The 14,139-nt window shown below is 39.8% G+C and overlaps 1 protein-coding gene across 1 annotated transcript in view; it reads left to right on the plus strand.

Annotated features, from left to right (window-relative positions):
* Window positions 1–13,924, plus strand: part of SPTLC3 (serine palmitoyltransferase long chain base subunit 3) — a 138,411-nt gene extending 124,487 nt beyond the window's left edge. The window contains exons 10-12 of the mRNA XM_032859192.1: window positions 1,627–1,762; window positions 6,689–6,818; window positions 10,283–13,924. Of these exons, the coding sequence (XP_032715083.1) occupies window positions 1,627–1,762; window positions 6,689–6,818; window positions 10,283–10,396 (380 nt within the window). The 3' untranslated portion in view covers window positions 10,397–13,924. The remainder of the gene's footprint in view (window positions 1–1,626; window positions 1,763–6,688; window positions 6,819–10,282) is intronic.
* The last annotated feature ends 215 nt before the right edge of the window (window positions 13,925–14,139 follow it).

Raw genomic sequence — 14,139 nt, forward strand, 5'->3', positions numbered from 1 at the left:
CATCAGGACTCTTACTGTCTTGTACCTTGGCTTTCTGCATTAACATCATTCTCAAGCAGGTTTCCTCCATGTGACGACAAACAGGTAGCTTCGGATCACCTCACTTATATACTTCTTCAACAGATCGGAAAGACTCTGATAAGCCCAGGTTATAGTTCATCATTATTGAATCAATAATTACAGGGATGAATTATTCCAATTGGCTAGGCCTTGGTCATATGATAACCTTGTAGAAAAGAGGAAAGTCAGGTCCAACTCTGTCTGAACATCATGGACACCTGGAGGAAGGACGTTGAGCAGGAAATGTCCACTGTTCTCTGTCAAGACACAATCTGGGACCATTTCTCCAAGAAGGAACTGGAGAACTGTGATTGACATATTTACTGAGATGTTAGCCATTTTCCATCTGCAGAGTTGCAGACACCCAGGAGTGATGTTCAGAATATTGAAACACCAGTAAAGCAAAGACTAATCAGTTTGAATAAAAACCCAACCAATCATAATGGAAGTCAGCTATAGCAGCTGTTCCTGCTCCACAGCCACTTTGCATTAGATGCAAATGTTGGACTGATTTCTGGGGGACTTAAACATCCAATTCTGTTAAATCTTCTGTATCAAGCACAAACACTCTGGATTTGGCTGGTTTGCTCACTTGCCTCACTGGAGATGGTAATGGAGTAGACAGATGTCTTCAGAACTCTTTCCACTCTTTAATTCTCTTTGCCATCACATATGTGTAACCTACCCCCAGGAGTACATGGAGTACAGAGGCTAAGCTTTTGAGCTGAAGCACCAATAACCTGGAAAGGGACACATGTTACCTTCTTTGACCTTCTGTTTGGAGCCCATGCTGTCATTTTTCGAGCTTGGGGAAAACAGAGGTCCCCTTCTTCCATTCACTTGATTCCTTTCCCTGTACCACTACCAAATTCCTCACAAAACAGTTCTGGTCTCAGCAGAACTTATCTTTGTCCAGGGATGTGTTTCCACTTCAAGCTCAGGTTAGGTGAAGTGCTCTTCGATTAGAGACTTGGATGAGAACCAACTTAAAGGGCCAGCTCAGCGTGGCTGAAAAGCTTCTACCAACAACAGGTGTGGTGTGTCTGTGTCTGTGTGTCTCTGTCTGAGTGTGTGTCACACCTTGTCGCATTCCCTTCCCGAGTTAATGTCTTTAAAGCACTTAGTATACCTCTGAAACAAATAACACATTATATGTTAATTTCAAAAATAATAAAAATTAAAATTAAAAAAATGACAAATAAAGCACTTAGCACAGAGTCCATACACAGCAGGTACCTAGTAAATGATAGCTTGTCTCCTTCCTTCTCACTAGACATGCTCTCTGCCCACTCCACCCCATAGGCTAGCCTGCCTTTACTTGCTAGCAGAACCTAACAGCACCATACCCCACTGGATCCTGGCTCCCAGACTCAGAACAGCTCTCAGACATCAATACTCATATCTGCTCACCAAGAGGTATTTCCCCACCCTATTTTGACCCCCTCCCAGCTAATGATGCAGGCCTGCAGAAAGACATAGGAAATAGGAATACTTGCTAAGTCAGTTTGACCTTTGCTTCTCTCTTCCTGGTGGGAATTGATGGATTTCATGTCTGTCTCCTTTCAGGGTTGCAGAGAGTACGGCAACTTGCAAAAAACACAAGATACTTCAGACAGAGACTGAATGAAATGGGATTCATTATCTATGGCAATGAGGAGTCTCCCGTCATCCCTCTGCTCCTTTACATGCCTGCTAAAGTAGCGTGAGTATTCAATGGGCTTTCAGAATAACCCCAAAGCCCCAGGGTGATCTAAGACAGTGTTTCTGACTCTACAAGTCTCTTTCAGCATAGGCAATGGCTATGTAGTTGGAATGAGGTACCAAGTTCAGAATTCACTTGCACAGTTTCTTGGAAGCCACCTGCCAGCCCATCAGCTGGGCCTTTTCACAGGTTCTCTAAGAAGAGAATCAAGTGTCCACCACTTTCAAGCCCTTTGAATTTGGGTGTCACCTTCTAGGTTCAACTGTAAATTAAGGATGATACTGTGCCTACTTCTGTCCCACAGCCTCTTTCAGGGAGAACTTCTGGAGACCATATCTCTCAACATTTGAAAACAAAATTACCAGACTCTGTGCTTTCTCCGCTGACCTTTCATGCCCATCCTCAGAAGAAAGCAGCTTTATTTCAAGTGTGGAGGAAACTGAGGCTGCAGACAATTAAATAGTTGCCCAAAGTCATACAAGTTGAGCAGTAATAAAATCAAGAGACTATCAAGAGGCAAACCCAAACTTAGGCTTATAATCTTAACACTAAATTTTAATGCCTCTCCTATAAACCTATGTGGAGTTGTTTCCCATTGACTGCAATTCTGAAATTGAGCACGAGAACAACTACATAAAAAGAAAAAGTGACTTTTCCTCAATATGGCATAGACAGTTTGATACATGAGCCATTCTCCAACCTGCCACAGACTAACTACCTCTGTTATTAAAAGGAAGTTAATTAGAGTCCTTTCTAAATATAAAATGTTTATTTGGGTGTCTGACCATGTGCACAGTGGAAAGTAATAGTCAACATATATTTATAAGATTCTAGAAGTCTTAACTCTCCTGCAACATAACTCCATTGTTGGAAATTTCTGCTTGACTCTCAAAGAGTGAAAAGATTGGTAGAGTATTTCAAGTGTAGAGAAGAGATTCTGGGATTATCAGTTGAGAACTCATGGTGGATAGAACTGATTAATTCTTCAGAGTACATTCTTCTATCATTTCGCCACAGCAAAATAACAAGCAGTTAAAACCACACAGGAGTTATTTTGCAGGCCATACCATTACCACCAGTGGGCCCTTTGTTCACAAAACTGGGTAAGGCTAACAGTGTATGGAGTGGTCAAGAGGATACTGAACTACAGAAACGTCCCACAGGATGCTGCTCGGTACTTAGGGCAGGGAGGGTTGGCAACAGGGATTCAAAGTAGCATATGATCCTAAACATCTGATTTGGGGAGGCAAAATGAAAACCTACGTTTGTTCAGAATGGTTAGCAAGATGGTATGTTCTGGAAGAAATATTCCACACGTAACCCATGTCTATCTCATATTTTATCATTAGCTCAGATGAAGACATCAATGATAAATTTGTCTTATTATTGATTATCTAAAGTGCACAGTGCTGGAGGGTGGTCGTGGGGAGCGTGCCGGATAGTTCTGACTTTGGTGGGGGAGGCTGGAACTAGAATATTAGTATGAATCCATGCCATGGGAAGAGTACTGAAGAGTTAAAACAAACGCATTTAAATTCAGGAATTTACCTTTGCAATAACAGAAAGAGAGAGGGAGTACTTCTGCTCCTTTAAATGCTGGGAGTCCTAACTGGACAACAGCTAATGTGAAAAAAATGAGATCAGAGGCTGTTATGTGTAAGAACTGTGCTCCTTGGTATAGTGAGGAGTTCGGAATGAAGAAGAATTTGACTCTGTCTCTTGCTAGCTGGGAGATCTTTGACAAGTTACCCAACTTTCTAAAGCCTCAGTTTTCTCATTTTTACGACAGGATGTAATAAGACCTGTTTCATAGTTGTTTCAGTTAAACAAGATGAGGTCTGTCCGCATACAGTCTGTTGTCCCATATAGGAGCTACTAGGTGGGAGCTGTTATTATTAGTAGTTTTAATTGTTAATGTATATAAGGCACTTAACATAGTACTTGGTATACTACCAGTACTTCATCAGTGGTAGTTATTATTACTACTACTAGGACTTCTGCTAGTACAATGATTATTATTATTAGTTTCAACTGAGTGTAAGATTGAGTCACCGTGGTTGCATGGCTCTCCAAAATAATTATTGCAATCTTTGGTTGCATTAATAAAAATAGAACTTTCAGGAAAATAGTAGGTGGAGTTATTCTATTGTGTGAATCAAATATGCCATGTTAGAGCCTAGATGATATGTCAAACCATCTAATGCCTTTCAATGAAGATGGTATTTAAGGAGGAGTGGATGTGGCTGAATGCTGATTCTATGCTAAGGAAGACTGTCCAATCCAGTGATCACCCACCAAAGGTGGATGCTTGGCCTTAATTTATAAACAAAGACACCAAGACCCACAAAAGTGAAATTGTTTACTGAGGGTCACTCAGCTTACAGGCAGCAAAGCCCAGAATTCAGAGCCAGTTCTGCTTGCCTCCTAAACCTGAGTTCTTCTCAGTGCCTAGCACAGCCTCTGAAGCTTTTGTCCACAGCGGGGGGAAACACATCTCATTAAGGCAAACACACAGTATGAGTTTAACTCTCAATGTCATCTTTGATGAATCAAAAGGCCTCAAACCCAGCAAATGGGAAAAACAAAACAAAACACTCTAGTTGCTTGAGTTGTCTAAGGAAACTTAGAATAGGTCAGTGACCAAAGGTAATGTCCTCTCTTGTTGGCAGGAGTTGCTGCCGAAAGTTTCTTTGCCCCCTGGCCTTGTTTTCTTCTCAGATATTCCTTCAACAGAAAGTTTATATGGAGAAAAGCTTTTGAGACAAGGAGTTAATTGTATAAGTCAATGTATGAGCACTTCCTTCGTTTGCTTATTTTTGACCCTTTGATTTTATTGAAGCATTGTGATTTCTCCACATGTCCATCTACTGCAGAATGAAAATATCCTCTCCAGCAAGGTATCTTTTTGAGCAAAGTTTCATTGCGACTCAACCACTGGAATCTTCTGCAACATTTGGTATCATGTGATTTCACCCATAAAACATTCATTTGAATAATCAAGAATATATTATATTTAGTCTCCGATACAGAGTTTACATTCTCCTTCCATGGGCTTCGTCATACACTTTCAGGATGATAGGATACGCGGTACAATGATGATGCCCATAATGCATTACTAACCACTTATTATTATTATCTATGTAGCTCAGCTTCTTTCAACTCACACTACAGGCTCTGATTTGTTTTGGGGAGTACAAACCCAGAGGCTCATTATATAAAATGTTCAGGGCAATCAGACACATCAACCAAAGGAAGCCAGGATTAGTAGTGTAAATTTTAAGGCTGAAAGTGCTCCAGGGAGGCCTCAGATTAGCCTAATGAATCAACAGTCCTATATTTTGTTCTACATTCTTTGGCAAAACTCACTTCCTCTGGTACAAAGAGAAACATGCAGACAGTGAAAATGGTCTTTGGGGAGTCCTGAAAATTAGCTTGAGATCATGGGTCAGGTGGTTTGTAGTCTAGCAATAAAAGCACTTGCCTTGTTTCTCAGATAATTATGAGCTCTCATCGTGTGCCTTTCCAAGGGCAGCCTTCCATAGGGTGAACAAGAAAAAGCACAGCCTCTGTTTTTCTAACTTTCTCAGAAAGCTTCATCTTCTTGTTAATCTTCCCTGTCCAAATCAAAGGTGAATCTCTTCTTAGCTGGGCCACGGGACCAGAGACACTGTGTTCCCTAGACCTTGCAATCTCCACCACTCCATTGATAACATGCATTCTCCATGAGGCAACCAAAAAGACACACAGCTCCATGGCAAGAGGAATGAATAAACGGACAGGCTAGTTCTCCATGTCTGGCTCAAGAATTCTTCCTGAGTTACGACTGGAAGGTTTCTGTGGTGCTGCTGTCCTCTTCCAGCCTTAAAAAGGACACCAGGAGCCTCTTAATGCTAAGAAGATCTGAGGCATTTACCTTGCTTGTGGGCAGAGACATTTAGTAAGTAAGATTTCCTGCAGAAAGCAACAGAGCACAATGTGGGGCAAGATTCACATAGGGGCGCATGTCTTTTTGTCTGACGTTGGCTCTTAGCACAAAAAATCTAGACTTTTGAGATTTTGATATTCCAGAACCATTACTGAGATTAGCTCTGAAAAAAAAAAAAAAGTCTAGAAGAAGATAAAGGCAAGGAATCACTGCGGAGAAACATTATACCCTGTAATCTGTAACACCCTGTGTCAAAAAGCTTTATAGTTATGACCTACATTCTACAGGTTGCATCCAAGGGCCAGCCTCTCTGTATGTACACATTTCTTCCCTGAATTCCTCTTACCCCGTTCCCCCTTTAACTCAGTCAATGGGTTTATCATCCTTGAACATACAGGGGTGGATTTATTCACACAACAAAAAATGAGGAGACCCTTACTATTTTTCACCTCTGGTTTAATGGGGGAAAAATACGGCTCTGGAGTGATAATACAGCTCGGGACTATCTCCTTTCAGACCCTCAGATCCTGGTTCTCAAATTATAGTCACTAAGTATAGGCTTCTTGAAATTTTCATGCTCTGTTATTGGTATTAGGTTTATAAAACATACAAGTTTGCACTTACTATATGTTCTTTCTTTATGCAATTGCATTTTGTTAGCTTTTGGGCTTTTGTTCCTAGGAACCCTGCAGACAAAGAATTTGTATATCAATGCTGACTCCTTAAACCAGGGTCCTGTACATCAGCATTTTCTGCTCAGTGTCAAAGACTCAGTACTCACAATGCTCTAATGGGTATGCCAGGCCCTATCATATGCACCCTCAGCTATGGGTGCGATCAAGACACTGTCCCCATTTCCTTGTCAATTACACGTAACAGAAGTTTAGTAATTTCAATCATCTCTATTTGTTGTTATCAGAAAAGTCGATTAACCACACTCTTTTTCCTGCCACATAATTTTGTCATCTCTCAGCTAACCTTCTTTTTTACCTTTCCCATAGGGCTTTTGCAAGGCATCTATTAAATAGAAAAATCGGGGTGGTGGTCGTTGGATTTCCAGCTACTCCCCTTGCAGAAGCTCGGGCTCGGTTTTGTGTTTCAGCAGCACATACCCGGGAGATGCTAGACACAGTGAGTACCCACAGGCCAACAGAACCTCTGGTACTGGCACTTTGCATTGTGAGCAGGTTCTTTTATTGAGCTAGCTTGGGGCTCCCTGGGTTTCTCTTGGTGGTTTAGAAAACAACACTCATAAAACTCACTGCAGAAAAACAAGGGATTGCCAACAATGCCCAACAATGTGGTCAACTCAGTGGATAGGAAAGAAAAATGAGTTTAGTGGAGACTTGACTCAAGGCAGTGTTTTGGTTTCATAGAAAAGACTGACTGAGTAGCCACATGTTGTGCTATTTACTTGATCTTAAATGCAATAGCTAATCTGATGTGCTATTTCAGCCACAATCACTCACAAACTGACACTTTTAGAGCCACCAAGCCCATCATATGAAAATACGACCCAACTAACCAACATGTTGGCAAAGACAGGTCCATCATATCATCCAGACCTACATTGGGTTTTAATGATTTCAAAACCACATTTCACTGTCCTTTGGTTTTGATCTTTATGGAAATGAGTGAGAGAAGACAACTAAACCATCTCAATTGGTTTGGAGTCAATGGAACTGTCTCCTAGTGTCAAGCAATTTAGCAAACATATTGAGTGTCTACTATTGTGCAAAACCCTGGGGCAAAAACTCTTAGAGCAGATACTAATAAATAAGCGACTAGTGATAACAGATAGAATAAATTCATTTTGGAAAAGAAATATAGACAACTGTGGAACATGAAGGTGGGAATTATATATGGGATTATATGAAGTCATTCATTATATATGACTGAGTTATTCTACATGAAGATGGAATGAATTATATGTATAGGTGTAATATACATGCACATATAACATGTATTATGGATTGTATGTGTGTGTATATGTAGTATGTATGTATATATACATACACTAGGAGATAGTTCTACAAAGAATAAAAAAGTGAATACTTTGAGTTCAAATAATAAATTATATACACAGTGTATTTTCTTTCTGCTTCTCCATTACATTCTTAGGACTTAAACCAGTGTCCTACTACAAAGTGCATACATTATAACAACTTCTTGCATGACACACTAATAACTGAGTTAACTCTAGGTTTTGAGATGATGGGTGAACTTTGTTGCATTGTTCCTTATAGCTTTCTATGTTGTCTAGGTTCTCCAATATGTGTATATATTTCTAGTAATTAATTTTAACAAGTTGTTTCTTTTAAAAAGAAATAGTAGACAGATATTCCAAGAAGCTTGACTGCAAAAGAAAGAAAAATAGTTTATAAAAGCCTTTGAAAGACTTGGGCATGTTTACACATGAAGAGAGGAAAAAAGTAATGAGAGAGAGGCAGTAGGCATAGGAGAGGAAAGGACATGACCGGGGAGCATGCTCTCAGAAATGACAAGAGGGGGTAGACAGCAGTGGGGAGTTTATATTTTTTGTGACCCCAACAGCATTGAGGTATTCATGGATACCCAGTTCTGGAAACATCAGACCTCAGGGTTCTCTTCAAACGTTCTTAATCCTGTTGAATAGTTGGCTTGGAAGGAGCACGGAGACATCATGTAGACAGATGCTTCAGAACTTTTGAAATCAGGCACCTATATCAATAAAAAATTGTGAGCATATTTCTTAATATGCACATATGGGTAAGTGAAAAATGACCCTTGAATAACCAAGACATTGAAGTAGCTAACTGAACATAACACTCACAGAAAATACATATACTAGACAAGTTCCTTCTATAACCATGTTTGGACCAAGGCAGAGATGAGGCCACTCTACATACACAAAATGGCTTAGAATTTCCTTCTTCTAACATGAGTTATGGCTGCTCCTTTACAAATGACCTCATCTTAGTCATCCCACCTGACCCATAAGAATTCTGCATAGAACCAATCTCTGAACTTGACCCACTCAGAACAACATCAACCCCGACTGGTCTCTGCTTCCTTAGAGTCATCTCGAGCACAAGTTCAAATGTGGGAAGAAGCCCTTCCCAGCTCCCTCTTACTAAGATGCTTCTTCTGTAATTCATGCCTGCCTTTTTTGAGTACACGTGTCCTCTGGGCCATCTGATAGTGGGCTTCAACATAAATCCACTTATAAGTTGTATAAGCACTGTCAAGATATTGTGTACATTTTATAGCAGATACCAAAATGGAAGTTAAAAAGACAGATTAAAACGACTAGAAATCCTATGTTCTCCCACACCTTCCATGAGTTGTCTCTCATCTCCTCCAAGCATGCAGATGCCCCACTCTGAGTTACTCTATCTCCACCTTCAGCCAAGAACAATAGACACTATTCTAGTTTGATGTCATTTCAAATATAACTTTTGTTACTTTGTCTTAGTGCTTAGATTTGATGTAAAAAATTAGGAAGTACATTGAAGTAAAAAAACATTTTAACCACCTATAATGCTACCACCCAGAAAGAAAAGACTCTTCATATGTTGGTGGATATCAAACTTGATACATTTGAAAGACTTCCCAAAGAGGAAAGTCCATAAGTCCCACCAGTCATTCATTCCAGAATTAACAAACATCTGCACCTTTTTCAAAACATTAGGTCCTAATGTTGTCCTCCTCATCTGACAGGTCAAGATGGCCTAACAAGTTTTAAAAGGCATACCTAATACCATAAGATCAGTGATATACTAGATGGGAAAATAACATTTGTCTATTCTCCATCTCAGTTGTTGCTTTGGAAAATTGAGGATACATTTATCTGCCTGAATGCAGAGAACTGAAACAGATGAGTTCTCGGTCCCTTGTGGTTTTAAGTCCTACAACTCTATGGAACATAGAGATGAGTTTAAGTTTAAGTGCTGGGGGTGGGGCAGTATCGGAGGGAGAAGAGGACACTAACCAGCTCCTGCAATGTTCCATTTTGCCCCTGACCAGATTGATTTGCTGTGTCATGAGGACATAAACCCAAATATAATCTGCAACCTTACCTCTTTCTTCCACAAGTTTAAATATAAGTCATTAAGAATACCTGGGTGGCTCAGTCGTTAAGCATCTGCCTTGGGCTCAGGTCATGATCCCAGGGTCCTGGGATTGAGTCCCACATCAGGATCCCTGCTCTGCAGGAAACCTGTTTCTCTCCCACTCCCCTGCTTGGTTTCCCTCTCTCATTGTCTCTCTCTCTCTCTCTTTATCAAATAAATAAAGAAAATCTTTTAAAACATATATGTAAGTCATTAAACTTCAAAATAAAGCCTGAAAGGGTAAGCATGGGTCCAATGCTTTTATTCCTCTCCTCACACCCCAAAAATAAGTTAAATATTTGTAGTGTGGGGTAGACTATTAAAGGATATGAAATAAAATGAATTAACATATAACATTCCTCGAGGGCTGGTTTATAAGCCACACCTTAGTGATTTGGATCTTCTCCTTTTCTTTAAAATCAAGGAAGTTGGCAATAGAAGATTATATCTCCGTGGGGTGTAGGGGGTTTAAAGAATAACTGATGGAAGGCAATTTTTTTGCAGGTTTTGGAAAACCTGGATGAAATGGGTGATCTCCTACAACTGAAGTATTCTCGGCACAGGAAGTCAGCGCGCCCCGAACTCTACGACGAGACAAGCTTTGAACTGGATGATTAAGTCTCCTGGTCCTGAATTGCACCTAAAGACTTTGCCAGAAAACCCCCCCTTTTTGCCTCAAAAGGAATATAAATGGATTTCTCCCCCTTTCCTAAGGACAATTTTGGTTTCCAAACCAGCTTAATTGAACTGAAGGAAATGTTGTGTTTTTAATGTCTCCAGCTTGGGATGGCAGAGACAAAAATATGGTTCCAGATTTTAAAAATTTTCTCCTTTCCCAGTATCCTGCTACAATACATCACACACACACACACACACACACACACTTCCTAGAACATTTTTAATGGCAATGAGCCTGTGTTTTCACTGCTACTGTGCAGACTCTCTGGTCCAGACTCTTTCAGGCATTCCAACCAAATGAGAGGGTTTTGATTTTTAATTCAGTAGATCTCATTATGGGTGTATTTATTTCATCTGCAGACGTGAGCAAGCGTGGTGGACAGGAGCTGACCTCCTTGTTTCACCCATGAATGCCCCCGCTAGAACTCTTCCGTATCGTGGGGAGCTCCAGGCAGGAGGGTAAAGAAATGTTGCTTCTACCATTTGCCACATTTGGACTTTTTCCAAGGACGAGTGTCAAAAGCCATAGTTAATGTTTGGAGGGAGAGAGCAGAACTGGCCAGCAGTGACTCCAGACGTCTTTGAAGGAAACGTTCCTTTTCCTCTTGCTGGTCTCCTACAGTTTTACAGCTGAGCTTTTGAGGTTTGGAAAACTCAAGACTTTTGTTTCATAAGGAAGGGGGCAGAAAGCAAACACAAGCCAATTGTAGGCTTAGATTCAAGCTGTAATGTTATGACAACTGGAAGGTTGTTGGTGCCATGTGAGTGAATGTTTAGCTTGCATACATAACCCTTATTACTTTAAAGAATGAGTTATCATTTTCCTATTAAATTTTTAGTAAATGGTGAGATGTAGTTTCCTTTAGAGTTGACTCACAAGACTATACTTGAATGTATTGATCCAAAAATGACATTAAAAGCAAATTCTATTCAACTTTTTCAAGACTGACACCCCCATTCAGGCCTATTAAATAGTCCTTACTGTCTGCTGGCACACACAATCCAATTTTGGTATAAAATGGGCTTACACACTATTGAGCAAAGAACTGTAATTTCCTTGAGTTCTCTCTGTCTCTCGCTCTCTCTCTTCCTCTGTCTGTCCGTCTCTCTTTCTAAATGTGAACACGAATTTATCTGGAATAGTACCATTTTGCTAATTGGTTCTTGTTGGTATGGAAAAAGCCAGTGGAAAACCTTATCTTTAACAAGCTCCCATATGGTTCCCAGATTTGGAAACTCAAAAGAGCAGTGGTGACCTTTTAGCAAAGCTTCTATACTAGTTCGAATGAGTTACAGAACATTCCACTCCATCAAATGACAGTATAAACAAATCACTTCAAGAGAGGCTTGACTTGTGACACAGATGGACCCAAGCTTTCATGCCGTACCCTGAGACAGAAGCCCAGCCAGGCACACTGGTGTTGGAGAGAGCAACACGCCTGCTGCTCACAACTGATTAAAGGATAAAGATGAGCAGTGTGGAAAGCTGTTTATGGGGAGAGTATAACCCCTATTAGGTATATCAGTTTAAAAGTAGATCACAACAATAAGGTTTCTTACACACATTTGTAAGGATCACTATCAATGGAAGAGGAGAGGAAGTGAGTTCTCACAATGCAGTTTCCCCCTCCAGTGACTAATTCTGGTAACTAAATTCTAATTCTTCCCAATGCATCAGTGCACAGTAACTATGCAAAGAAAATACATGTGGTATCCATGTCCCCAAAAAGGTCTTTTCTCTTGAAAATGTGCATTTAAATGAAATTGATTCTAGTTAGTTGTCCAAAAATGCATAAATGTCTTCAGTCCTATAAAAGGAACAGTAGACGAAGAGGACCTTACTGAGGTATAGCAAGCAATAAACCTCCCCTTCCGTTCTAGATGTCCATGATCTTCATATACACCTTCACAACTACCCTTTGAATTTTAAGCATTTAGAGGGGTGTCTTTGTGAGCTGCTATATTCGCCCATCTTTATGACTTTTATGGGGGATCCCGAGTCTAACTCATGATAGGAAAATATTTATTTATCCACCTGGCCTGAAGAATAAGGCGGGGGGCGGGCATTACTACTGCTTCATCAAGATCCCAGAGTCTTAGGACAATTTATTACATTCTCATGTGCAAGATTTAAAGAAAAAAATGAAAAACTATCTCTGTCAGAGGGAATCACTCAGGAGAACAACTATAAACCAAATGCAATGCTTCCTGAGACCATTAGGAGAGACCCAGATCTCATAGGGCTGGTAATAGAAGAGTATATGTCATATATAGAATGAGGTTGTTTAAGAGGGTGATCATGAGAATTTTTACTTTTTACAAGAAAACACCTACTGCTAGGTTATAAAACCACAATTTTAAATCAATAGGGATTATTGAGTCTCAATAAATATACCACAGTTCAAAATGTCCCTTCGGTGAGTTCTGTTAAGAGAATTTCCTAAGAAAACTCTGTTATGTTCCCCAACCCTCCTCTCATTCACGCACAAGCACATATGCACACGCATGCACAGACACATATCCACGCTTTACCCTTCCTTTAAGAGCAAGCAAGAATGTAAAGATACACAGGTGAGACTCTGGCTGGTTGATAGATAGATGGCAGATGTTTTAAAAGTGGCCTTCAGTGAAACAGAAGATAAAGGATTCAGACTAATATTTGTAGGGAGGATATATTTGCTTAACAGGGAAATGGTGAGATATGTCCCTAATCCCATTATGAATTGTGTTATCGTGGATGTTCGATTATATTGCCTTTCAGCTGTTTTGTTTTGACAGACACCATGGGCTTGAGAATTTGCTAGAAGCTTATCAAAATGCAGGTCCCTGGGACTGCAGCCAGACTTCCACTGAGTAAGAATAGCTGTGGTGCCTAGAAATTTACGTTTAGACAGCCTCGTCAGGTGCTTCTAATCCATGTCCTAATTTGAGAACCATTGTTGGAGCTTTTGTTTGCATAGATCAATTGTCTCTAGCAAAATAACAGAAATTTTGTCCTCATTCTCTGTTGATAATCAAGGGTGCTTATACTACTGAAGTAAAGTGAATTATTCCAACCTTTTCTCCTCAGTGGGATATTTTCTTCCCATTTTCCAGGTACCTTCTCTTTTTACAAAATTGAATATTAAGAATAATCTGCCTCTGATTATTTACTTATTCCAACAACAGCTCTCAAATCGGGTGAAAGTTTTAACAGTTCTTCACACATGCAGTGCTCCTCTGTATTTTCTACAGAGATAGCAAATACTACAAATGGCTTACTCTGACTTAAAATTTTTGATGAGGAAACCTTAATTTCCTGTATTTGGATTTATGGCAATAATAACAATTATACTTTGAACTTCTCTGGTGATTTCATGGCCATTTTTCCTGGTCTCCATATAAACAACATATTTGAAGTCTGTTTTCTCAGAACACTTTATGCAGCTGTGTAATATTTGGAAATTAAAAGGCGACTGTATTTTAAAATGTATCTAAGCAATTATTATGGGACATTGTCTTACAGTATTGTGTATGAGTGTGTGTGTCTGTGTTTCACTGAAACATTTGAGGTGACCAATTTCATTTCATTTTGCCTGTGAAATGCTATTTTTTTAATAGACAAATCACCAAAATAGACAATATAAAAATAATTGATGGTTCTGTGTTAGTTTGGATTACCCTAAATAGAGACTCAAAGATTT

This window comes from Lontra canadensis, unplaced genomic scaffold (genome assembly GCF_010015895.1).
Source record: "Lontra canadensis isolate GAN:19392208 unplaced genomic scaffold, GSC_riverotter_1.0 scaffold16, whole genome shotgun sequence".
Classification (NCBI taxonomy): domain Eukaryota; kingdom Metazoa; phylum Chordata; class Mammalia; order Carnivora; family Mustelidae; genus Lontra; species Lontra canadensis.